The sequence below is a fragment of the Eurypyga helias genome, unplaced genomic scaffold (assembly GCF_000690775.1).
Source record: "Eurypyga helias isolate BGI_N326 unplaced genomic scaffold, ASM69077v1 scaffold41901, whole genome shotgun sequence".
Lineage (NCBI taxonomy): Eukaryota > Metazoa > Chordata > Aves > Eurypygiformes > Eurypygidae > Eurypyga > Eurypyga helias.
This window is the reverse complement of record NW_010230931.1, coordinates 1-11,997: the sequence shown is the minus strand read 5'-3', so window position 1 is coordinate 11,997 and position 11,997 is coordinate 1. Positions and strand designations below refer to the sequence as shown.

Genomic DNA, 11,997 nt, shown 5'->3' with positions numbered 1-11,997 from the left:
CCAGGCCAGGGTGCGTGTGCACGCGCTGGGAAGTGAGGAGACAACTTGCCTCCATTGGCAGGGGTTGAGATGGGCGCCAAAGGAGATGGATCTGCCTGTGTTTGACACTCATCTTGGGCTGCAGGGGTTTTGGGCAGAGGCTGCAGGTCACGCTGGAGAAGCATTGAGCCAGCAGGGTTTTAATCCATCCTTACTGCTCCTTTCCTGCTTTTTCCTGCTTCTCCATCTGTGCAAGAGGAATTAACACACATCCTGGGAGTGGATTAGACTGCTCAAGCCGTGACTTCCTCATCTCTGCCTCCTGTGGATCCCAGTCCCTTTGCTGGCTCTCCGGTTTGGGCAGGGATTGTGAATGCCAGCTGCCAGCAAAGACGTGGCACCGTGCTGCCGTTTGCCCCGTGGGACAGCCCTTTGCTGAGCACATGTGACACTGGAGCGACCAGCGTGGCTGGCAGGGTGGAGTGAGCCTGCTCCCCGGTTTTGCTCTTCACTTGCCTTTTGGTGATGCCTGGTGCGTGTCGGTGAGCCTTGCCGCCCCGTTTACAGCGACGGTTTGGGCAGCTGTGGGCACCCCAGGGAGCCCAGGGTACCCGTTTCTCCGAGCCCCGGCGTGCTGTGACTCGGTGGCAGTGCCTGGACTGCATGGCAGCCTGGGGCGATGGATCACAGCTCCACGTGCCACGCTTGCGTCCGCTTCGGTCCTCCGTGAGTTGAGGACTGGCCTGGGGACCCTTATGAGCTGTTGAGGGGATCCCATCTCCATGTACTCCCTCAGTTACTTACAAGCTACTTCTCTCTAATACATAATTTCCCTTGGTTTCACATTCCTTTTGTTACTTTTCTGTTGGATTCTTTTTTTCCCCCCAGACTTTATTTATTCATTGTTTAGTTACTACATTATTTTTTCAAGCACAATATGTGTCAAACTACTTTAGATATAGCTTGGGAGGGAAAATTAATATCACAGGCTACTTGTAAGAGGTCTTTGTATTAAATAAGAGTGCTTAAAATGTTGTCATTTAATAGAAAAGAAAATAAGCTTGTTAAAGCCTGTTTGGCCATTAAATTTGATTTATCAAAGATGGTATTAATTGAATCTGGTGAATTTACGAGTTGTTTTGCTTGCAGACTCACTGTGGAAAAAGCATTTAGGTGCCCAGGGATATTTAAAATAGAAAGAATAAATTTTCTCTCCAAAGAAAACCGATGTTTTTACTGTTTTAGGAAAAAAAAATGTTGTCGGTGCTCCCTCCACTGTGAAGATGGATAATAGCGTAGCTGTTTGTGTAATGCGGGAACATGACATTGTGGCACAACTATAAAGCTTGAAGTGATGTTGAAATATTATGTACATAATTAAAAAGCAACAGTAACATTTGGGAGGCAACATGTTTAATGTATTTCACTTTCATCTATAAGAAATCTCTGGCGTAGGCTGTGATTCTTTCAGATCATTATAAAGAGATTTAAATTATGTATTTCTTCAAAAATAAGCAAACTGGTAGAAATACACAACTGTGGTTTTTGGTTTTGGGTTTTTTTTTTTCCCTCCCCCGACCAATTACAGTGTGAATTGGGGGATGAAACAGCTGGATGCATTCAGGAGAGCCTGTTCTGCCATTGTGTTCTCCCCTCCAGCCTGCCACTCATGGCTGTGGACATAGGAAGCTGTCGCCTGGCAGCAGGAAAGAGCTGCCAGTCCTCTCCCTGCCCCATCCCCAAGCCTGGTCTGCCTGTTGGGTGCAAACACCCACCTGGGAAAGTCTCTTTTCCCTCTGAAGTCCTGGACTTGGCTCTGACTGCCTCCTCTCCCCTCTGCAGGGTGGTGAAAGAAGAGATCTCGGATGACAATGCCAAGCTTCCATGCTTCAACGGCCGGGTGGTGTCATGGGTAAGCAAGTCCCTTGCATCGTCTCACCGCCTGTTTCTGCCCTCAAAACCACCATTTGGTTGCACAGTGCCGATGAGGCACAGGGACTGCTCCGTGCCAGCTGCTGACAAAGCTGATGAACTGGGTCACTGTGCTCCAGCTGGAGATGGGGCTGTGTGGTGCTGGGTGCCCCGTGCTGGGGACGATGTGGGATGCCTCTGTGGAGAGCTCCTGGGTAACTGATGCCAGGCAGAGGTAGTGGTCCTGGCCTGTCCGCAGCGTAACCCGTGTGCCCCTATGGCAGGGTCAGCTTTCCAAGGAAAGTCCCACTCCGGTGACTGGCGCAAAGGGCTTAAGTGACTTTAGTGCTGGTGAAGCGGACTGGATTTGGCAGCCCTGAAGACTAAAGGTACTGTCTGGGCAGCTGCAGGACAAGCTTCTCCCTCCGCACCATGCCATGCACATGCTCTGCCCCCTGCCTGCATGCCTCCCTCTGCCCCCGAGGGGACCCTCTGTTTGCGGGAGGAGAGGGTGTTCAGTCTCCATAGCCCATCATCCCCTTTTCCCCTTTGCTGAGCTGCCGTTTAATGTGGATCTGAAGGGGGTGCGTGGATCTACACCAGGAGCAGAACCAAAACCCAAGTGTCTTTTTCCAGAGGTCACCAGATGGCCTCTAAACAGTGAAAATCCCCAGCAAATCAGTCTAGGTGGGACCTAATGCTGCTTTGGTCCCTGCACCAAGCACCCAGTCCTTGACTGGGGGCTGCGGAGCGACTGCGTTTTGGGAGGGAATGCTGGGGTGGCAGGGTTGGGCTGCTGCTGGAATGCTGGCCAGGGGAGCAGGGTGCAGGATGGGGTCCTGCCCGCGCGCTGCGATGGCGGGGTGGTGGGGGATGCGTGCTGGGCTCACACACAAAGAGCCGGACACCGGCCGCTCGGCTAGCCAGACCCTTCGGAAAACAGCTTGTCCGGCTCACAGACACCCTCCCTGCTGCTGCTGCCCTGAGACATCTCCCCCTGCCTCCCTTTCCAGCTGCCTTTTGTTTTCACCTGCTCTATGGGGAGCCCCAGAGCCTTTGAGGCCTTTCCAGTGCTCATTTTTTTACCTGACGTGCTTTTCCTCGTGTCCCACGCATCACTGCAGCCGCTGGCTTTCCTTGCAGGGGCTCTCAGGCCTCTCAGCACAAGAGGCATGGATCCAGTATGGCTCCAGCTGATCTGACCAGGGCACTGTGCTGCTGCTCCGATGTGCCGGCTCCTCACAGGGAGCTTGCGCCTGGAATTAGCATCGCTGACAGCTCCTGTGCATGGAGGGTGTCAGCAGTCTCGGACACCTTTATGTGTAGCCAATGATGCCTTTTTCTACCTCTGCTGAGAGTCTCCTTGTCTGTGGGTGGTTTGGGGGCTGGGGTGGGGGTGAGCACTTGCTTTGCTGCTTCTGCCAGACGGGACGGGATGAGGCTATTTTAGGAACTTGGTACTAATTTTAGCTAGAGGGAAAGACAGGGGCTTAGATCCAAGTGAATATTTCCTGACAGTACAAGAGGCAGGAAGAGTGCAGGGTAGTTATCAAAACCTTCCCTGGAGGAAATCCCAGCCCCAGGAGCATTAGAGGAAGCATCAGTCCCCCAGCTTGGGAACACCCCCTCTCTTCTCCTCACTGCTGTTTGACAGCTGCCTGTGGCTAGTTCCCTCTGTCCAGATCGATCTGCCTGGTCTTGCTGTGAGATCTGCAGGCACGGAGCGTTACATGACTTTTCCCTAGGCAATGCTGGCCTCTTCTCCCCTGTGCTCCCAGGCAGTGGCTGCCAGAGCAGGGATGTGGCCCCCGGGGAGTGGCATGTGTCCTGGGAAGACAAGTCAGGGGGAAGGTGCTAGGAGCAGAGCTGGGCATGTGCCTAAGGCTTGCTGGAGGAAGGGAAGCTGAGCCAAGTGTGAGACAAGAGCTGGTTAGACAGTTGCAAGAGCAGGAGCCCGTTGGGCTTGTCCCGGGGCTTGTGGGACAGGCTCTGCAGCTTTTGGCACCCCCGGGTGCTCTCTGCCCTGTCTGCTGCCTTGGCTGTGGCTTTCTTGGGGATGTTCTGTCTTTCTTGCCACAGCCACATCCCGTTCTCTGTTCCCAGTGCCGCCCTGGCAGCAGACCTCTCTTCCCTCTGCCCTAACGATCATCTGTGTGGTCCACCCCCCACTTTATCATGGTTTGAGCCCTGTCCTGGTCTGCTTACCTCCCTGGGTTGACTCCAGCCTCACCCACAGCCTGTTTTCTGGGGCAGACCAAAGCACTGGGCACTGCAGTCCATCCGTGATGCCAGGAGGGAGGGAGCCAACCCCCCTGCTTGCCCACGCTGTGCAGGGGACAGACCTGGTGCAGTCATGAAAAGCAGATTTGAAAGTACTTAGAGATGGAAATGGATCTTCCCTTGGAGAGCTCTAGCCTGTCCCTAGGGACTCACCCCCTAGCCAAGGGAGAGCTGCTTTGAGGGTCCCCGAGTGTCTCTTGCAAGGAAGAGGCTTTCTGTTGCTTTCCTGCCTGGCCCTATTGGAATCTGCCCTGCTGAGTGCAGCTTGAAAGTGTGGATAGCACAGACCTGGATAGGGAGTAATGCTGGGAAAACCACTTTACACTGAGCTCATTTGAGCTGTCCTCTGTTTCATCCCACTGGCGAACCGGTTCCCCATTGGGAGAGGCTCTACCTCCTTCCCTGAGCCCTGAAATTGGTGGTTTATCTTGAGCCAGAGGCACAGAAGTAGGTGTGCCTGGGCTGCCCCAAAATGTGTCTAGTATAAATCGTTCCCGGGGTTTGACCCTTTATTTAATCTATGCACTGGGGAAACTGCTGAGCTTCCCAGAGTTGGCTGGAGGCTGTGCCCAGGCCACTTAGCTGGGCACAAGCTGAAAATTTGCAAAGTACTTGTAAAAGCCAGGAAAAAAAAAAAATATGTTTTGGGGTCTATTTCAAAGCCAAACTCATCCCTGAGCTCTGATACTCCCATGGACTGGGGAAGTGAAAGTCCTACTGGGTCCCATAGCTGGAAGGCGGAGGTGTAGGGGCTGGTGGAAAGAAGCGCCGGCGATGCAAGAAGATCTAGGGGATTCCTCTCCTTGCCAGAAGACATGGTTAAGGGTTACCAGAGCGTACGGATGGTGCGTTGTGGGTGTGCAGGTGATGTCAGTCTCCGGTCAGGCCTCCGCCACCCAGACTTCGCTGCTGGGTCAGGAATTCCCAAGTCACAAATAGCCAGCAGCTGGGAAAGCATCAAGGGGGAACGTTGCTACATGCTTGGCCTGTTCCATACCCGCTCCTGGGCATCTGCTGTTGTCCACCATCAAACATGAGATCCTGGGCCGGGCAGGCTTTGGCCAGCTCATTTGGCCGCTCTTGTGAACGCTTTCCCAGTGCCTCAGCACTTGGTTCTCTCCCTCTCGTCCCTCCAGCTGGTGTCTGCAGAGGGTTCCCATTCAGATGCTGGTTCAGTCTGTGCCGACAACCAAACAGAGCTGCCACCCTCCATGGAGCGCACGGGAGGAATTGGAGACTCCAGGCCTCCCTCCTTCCAGTAAGTTACCTGGACACCTATCCTGGTTTCCCAGGGACCCACAGGGATTCTGCTGTAAATCCAGAGCAGGGGCTGGGATGCTCCTGCCTGTGAATTGGCAGGGATCACAGCCAGCTGGAGGGGAGGAGAATGGGACTGGGGGCAGATTTGAAGTGGAGCTACATTACTCAGCAAGCAAGGGCATCCTGAAAATAGTTTAGGGAAGTTGGCAAAGAGCTGGCACAGCTTCCCCCAGTCCCTTGCCCTGCACTCATAGATGTGCTGTGGTTGTTGCTCCTGTCCCTCGAGAAAGAGACAGCCGATGGCTGAAGGCTCATGCTGGCCAGCACAGAGGTAGAGAAACCCTGCTGGAGGTGTTCTGTGTTGGACATATGTGTTCCTTTTATCTCATTGCAGCCCTAATACTGGGGGGAGTCGGGAAAACTTGGACAACGAGACAGAGACAGATTCGGTGGTGTCGTCACAAAGGGAACGACCTCGTCGGAAAGACGGGCCAGAGCATGGTGAGTGGTGGGAACATGGCAAAAGCTCTGCAGGGCATGGCTGGGGCACAGTGGGGCACCAGCTCCAGATGTGGGGCAGGGCTCCCTGCTCTGCAGGACCTTCCCATCTTAGAAGGGCTTTTCATTGATGTGAGGCCATGGTCTCATGTTGGAGGCAGGAGCTAACACCTGTGTTGCATCAGAGCTTGGTGTTAAAACCTTTGGGGTAAAGGAGATGTCTCCTATAGAAGCCTCAAGATGCGGAGACAGCAGTGCCTCAGTCCTCCTTAGATGAAAAGCAGAGCATGCTGTAGCCTTGCTGCTCCATGCTGCTCCTTGCTTTGCCAAGGAACCCACTGCAAGTCTTCCATGACTTCAGCAGCATCATTTGTAGTGGCACATCAGCCTCTTCCCCATCATGTAGGAGTAGAAGAGGTATCTCACAGAAGATAGATCTGATCCCAGGGTAGACTCAGAGCTGGCCAGCACTAGATCATAGAATCATAGAATCATAGAATGGTTAGGGTTGGAAGGGACCTTAAAGATCATCTAGATGGGATTGTCTGATGGCCAGTTTCATGCTGGGAAGGTTGCAGTGAGCCCTGTGAGAAGGGAAGGAGTTGTTTCCCTGTGGCTTGTCTCCAGCACACTCAGTCTTGTCTTCTCATAGCACCCAGGGTGAATGGGACAGTGAAGGGAGAGCGGCGCCGAGACCTGGGCGGGTATGAGAGCTCCTCCACGCTCATGAGCAGCGAGCTGGAGACCACCAGCTTCTTCGATTCAGATGAAGATGACTCCACCAGCAGGTAGGAGAGCTTAGGTCCTGGAGAAACACTAGCTTCCCCTTACCTCCCATCACAGAGAGATGCCTTTGCAGGGCACAGTAATCTTGAGCTCCAAGGTCCTTGCTCAGACCTGCTGCTGTCTCAAGTCACACCCAGCAGCCCCCTCTGCTATTGTTTGTCCCCACCCCACATGTTGTGCCCCTGCAATCCCATATTCCCTGTGCCATTTCTGTGGCTCTCGTGATGCCAGAGCCACCACCCTGGCAGCAGAAGAGCTGACTCGCTTTTTCCTCTAGGTTTAGCAGTTCGACAGAGCAAAGCAGCGCTTCCCGTCTGATGAGGAGGCACAAGCGACGCCGACGAAAACAGAAGGCTCCACGCATTGAGCGGGTACCCAGGGGTTGGGTGTCCTGGGGAGGGCATTGCAGGCCAGGGGGGGCTCCCTGGGGGATCTCTCCACTGAGTGCTCCCGGGTGATCAGCGATTCGGCTGTGTTTGCTCTTGACACAGCGGGGGACGGGTAGTATCCAAGTGCTGAGACTTCATGAAGTGCTGTAAACCTTTCCCAAGCCCATGTAGCCTCAAGAGCTGGGATCACAGACCTTGTCCTGGCTGTGGAGAGGATATAAGGACTGTGGCTGATGCCCTCTGTCTCTGCCAAGCTCCAGGCATAACGCTGGAGTTGTGGGGGGTGACCATGGTGCTGCAGGGAGCTGGGGCTGGGAATGTTCCTGAGGCACAGGAGGACATCTCACGTTTCCCTTCTGTTGCAGTCATCATCTTTCAGCAGCATCACAGACTCCACCATGTCCCTGAACATCATCACAGTCACGCTGAACATGGGTGAGTGGGAGGCACGCGTGGAGCCCGCAGTCCTTCCAGGGAGAGATTGGGTGGTGGAGAGGGAACTGGCGCAGGGGGAAGAGAACGTGTACAGGGAGGGGTGAGGAGATGGGTTCTGTAGGAAAGTGGCTTGTCTTGAAACACTAGTCTCTCGAGAATTTCTCTGCTGCATCCCAGCACATCTCTCTGGGATGGGAGTGCAAGCGACCATCATTAGCATATGGTTAGCCTGATGTTGGGGCTACTTATGCCTGCTGCTTGGCTGTGTCTTACTTCTTTCTCTTTCTACCCTTGCAGAGAAATACAACTTCCTGGGCATTTCCATTGTGGGACAGAGCAATGAGCGTGGGGATGGAGGCATTTATATTGGCTCTATCATGAAGGGCGGTGCTGTGGCAGCTGATGGCAGGATTGAGCCAGGAGACATGCTCTTGCAGGTACTTTACGCCCACATACCTCCATCTTTGGGCCTGGGAGAGCAGTAAGAAAAGACCCAGAAGCCTCCCTGCGCACTTTGGCAGGCTAAATCCAGGAAGCTGTGCTTGGAAGGAGGGAGCTGAGTCACTGCAGAGCAGAGCGGGGAGCTCAGCCTCTGGTGACATCTCCGGGACTCACCTCTTTGCCTTGTTTGCAGGTAAATGACATCAACTTTGAGAACATGAGCAACGATGATGCTGTGCGGGTGCTGAGGGAGATTGTGCACAAGCCAGGGTAAGCACTCAGGTTGTTCCTTACCTCCGCATGCAGCTGTACTTGGGGTGTGCTTGGGGTGTGTGAGTTGTGTCTTCCAGCCACCTCTGCCAGTGGCACTGCAGAAGCTCAGAGCTTACGTTTTTGCTGTTGTTTGATTTCTGGGTTGTCATGCCCAAAGCAAGAATTGCAGCCAACAGAATGGTGGCGAACTGGGGTCTGTGCCCCATTTTTGTGGGGATGCCGTGTCATCGGCAACCCTCAGCAGCGTCACGTCATGTTGTCCCTGCCACTAAGGAAATCCGTAGCTGGAGGGGGACGCTGGCAGCTTCTCCCTGTCTTGCAGGAGAGAGCAGGCATACAGCATCCACCCATCATGCGGGGGTCTGTGCCACTGAGCTCTTGTTCTAACGCTCGCTGTTTTGTTGCAGGCCTATCACCCTGACGGTGGCCAAGTGCTGGGACCCCAGCCCCCGGGGCTGCTTCTCGTTACCCAGGAGTAAGTGGATAGCTGACCCACCCTTAACGCTGGTGCCCAGCTCATGTGAGCCCTGCCTTAAGCACTTACTTGGTTGTTGTCTTGTTCCTCCCCTGTGTGTGTGACTCCATGTGGCACTGAATTGGGGTTTGATGGGGTTTCAGCACTCCTTTTAGGAGGCTGCTATGTCCTATTCCCAGGCCAAAATGCCCATAAGCCCAGCCCTCCTTCCCACATCACGCTGGGGACGCGTATCACTGGGGTAGGGGGGTCACTTGCTCGGGGCGCCAGAGGAAAGAGAAACCCCCCCTTGAGCCATAGGGGGATCTCTCCCTCTGCACCTCTCCTGCTGACCCTCCCTCTCTTCTTTCTCTCCCAGTTGCTCCCCAGCGGATCTGGGCTGGGCCAGACTCTCCATGCTCCGATCCGGGTGAGTCCCGGCAGATGCTGGGGATGGAATGGGCTGCGCTGAGTCACTGTCCCTCCCCAGAGGCTGATTTGATGAGGGGATAATTTCTTATAGCTGCTGACTGACCCTTTCTTCCCTGCAGGTGAGCCCATCCGACCCATCGACCCGGCAGCCTGGGTGTCTCACACAGCAGCGATGACTGGCACCTACCCAGCGTACGGTATGAGTCCATCCATGAGCACAATCACTTCCACCAGCTCCTCCATCACCAGCTCCATCCCAGAGACCGAACGTAAGTCCTTGTGCCTCCGTGCTCCACCCGCTGCACGGCTTCCTCGCCTTCACTGTGCTGTAAAGGGAGCAATACATCTGCTGAGGGATAGCTGGGATGGGCAAGGTCTGCCCTGCCAGGGGGCTGATGGGGGCAGCTCTCACCAGGCAGGCGCTTGGTTCAGTGGGAGTTCTGGCTGGGTGAATTAATACCCCCTTTTTCAGCCCTTCTGCGTAAGGAGAGTAGAAGAGCCTGGGTGCAGTCCAGGAGCTGTGGCAGGTGCAGAGGAAAGGCTCAGAGCAATCAGGGGTTACTGCCTGAGTGCTGGGCCAGAGGGACTCAACTTGTCCCTGGAGTAATTGCCCTCCCAGACAGCAGATGGAAGCAGCTGGGACCAAAGAGCCTTGCGTTGGGGCTGGACACAGGCCTCTCTTGCTTCCTGTCTGAAGGTTTTGGGTGATTCTAGTATACGGAGCCCTGAAGCGAGGGTCTGGAGAGCTCAGCCGGGGCAAAAAGGCAGGAGTTTGTTGTAAGTTTGTGAGGAGCAGAGAATTCCCTTGTTGAGCTGTGTGGGCTCAGTTGGCAGCTTTTGGATCTCAGCGGCTTGGGACTGGCTGGAATGAAGGAGACTCTAGCCTGAGTTTTGCACAAGAGGAAATGGCTGGCACGGGAAGGATAACATGGGGATGCTGGAGGGGGGGGCGTGTTACACGGCATGCACCCCAAGGCTGTCTGCAGTGTATTGTTCCCTAGCCCATTCCTCCTGCGTGTGATGCTTCCGTGTAGCCTGTTGTCTTTTCTGTCCCCTCTCACCTCTGCCTCCCTTCCTTTGTCCACACCACAGGCCTCGATGACTTTCACCTGTCCATCCACAGTGATATGGCCACCATTGTCAAAGCCATGGCCTCGCCAGAGTCAGGCCTGGAGGTGCGTGACCGCATGTGGCTGAAGATCACCATTCCCAACGCCTTCATTGGTAAGAGACCGTGCTGCCAGCAGCAGAGGCAGGGACTGGGAAAGGGCAGGCCTGTTTTCCAAGCAGATGCCCCAAGGGAGCGTGTCTGTCACTGTAAACTAACTGTTGGCCAGGCCAGAGTCACGGGTTGAACCTTTGGCTGTGCCGTTCCTTTTCACCTTTTGGGCTACTTTGTCTTGGTTCCAGTGTGGCCCACTGCCTCAGGGGCCACTGTCTTCCTCTCTCTTGCTGTATGTAACTCTGATGTTTGGTGGCAGGTTCGGATGTGGTGGATTGGCTCTATCACCACGTGGAGGGCTTTACAGACCGTCGTGAATCCCGCAAATATGCCAGCAATCTGCTGAAGGCTGGCTACATCCGACATACCGTCAACAAGATCACCTTCTCCGAGCAGTGCTATTACATCTTCGGGGACCTCTGTGGAAGTAGGCACTTTGCGTGGGGGCTGGGGGGGAGAGGATGGAGGGGGAGATGTCCTGCAGAGCCTGCTGACACCGTGGGGACGTAGCTACAGCCGTTGCTGTGAGGTTGGGCCCCTTGTTCTACAGACCCCGTTGGATAGTGATGAAGAACATCCCAGCTCCCTTGTGCTGCTGGAGTTCTGGGAAGCAGCGTTGAGTGTCACCTACTGTGTGATCTCTTCGCCTGGGTAGCCTAAGCAGTCTTAGACTTCACTGACTTTGTCTCCAGGCTCTGAACTTCCATAGCTGGAAGGGGCTGGTGCTCAGACAACTGGGCTCTGCTCAGATCAGAGGGATGGTGGAAGTAACGGACAGGGTGAGCTGTAGCTCGGGTGTGATTCTTTCCCACCAAACTGCTCTCTGTCTTAAGTGGCAGCTCTGACAGCCTCTTGTCCAGCGGGTAGCACAAATGGTTGTACTGACTAGCAGGGAGAGGGCCGGTTTCTTACGTCTCCTTGTGTACACCATCCTTGTCCATCAGCAAGGATGGACGTGGAGTTTCTTCATCACACGTGGTTGTCTTTCTGCTTGGATTAACCCCCCGTCTCTGCTTTCTTGCAGACATGGCTAATCTGTCTCTTCATGATCACGACGGCTCCAGCGGCGCCTCCGATCAGGACACTTTGGCTCCGCTCCCCCACCCAGGAGCCGCACCCTGGCCTATGGCTTTCCCGTATCAGTATCCACCACCTCATCCATACAACCCCCACCCTGGCTTCCCTGACCCCAGCTACAGCTACGGAGGGGGCAGTGCAGGCAGTCAGCACAGTGAAGGTGAGTGAAAAGGACTAAAATAGGCCTGTGGGTGGGCAGATGCCCTGTTCAGGAGAGGGAAGTAGCAGGAAAAGGCTGCCCAGGCAAGGCCCTGTGTGTGGGGGGAGCCGGGCAAAAGCCGTCTCGGAAGGGTTGTGGGACTCGGAGGCTGAGAGCACGGACGGTGCCGGCTGCAGGGTGCTGTAGTCCTCTCTTGGCTGGAGTTGCATCCTTTCTTCCTGCCTTGTCCACGCTGTCGCCTAACCTTGCCTCATGTGCTTCACAGGGAGCCGGAGCAGCGGTTCCAATCGCAGCGGCAGCGAGAGGAGGAAGGAGAGAGAGAAAACCGGGGAGTCCAAGTCAGGTGGCAGCGGGAGCGAGTCGGACCACACCACCAGGAGCAGCATGCGGCGCGAGCGCG

General features: G+C 55.0%; 1 protein-coding gene across 1 annotated transcript; it reads left to right on the top strand.

Moving 5' to 3' along the window:
• Positions 1-1,828: 1,828 nt before the first annotated feature.
• On the top strand, positions 1,829-11,993 carry DVL3 (dishevelled segment polarity protein 3; the record flags this gene model as incomplete). The annotated part of the gene is made up of 14 exons (XM_010160896.1): positions 1,829-1,891; positions 5,307-5,428; positions 5,825-5,931; positions 6,581-6,716; positions 6,992-7,085; positions 7,469-7,538; positions 7,836-7,975; positions 8,173-8,249; positions 8,660-8,727; positions 9,258-9,407; positions 10,231-10,362; positions 10,620-10,787; positions 11,385-11,597; positions 11,863-11,993. Coding segments are annotated over exons 2-14 (1,533 nt in total), but the record flags the coding sequence as incomplete, so codon positions are not given.
• Positions 11,994-11,997: the final 4 nt, after the last annotated feature.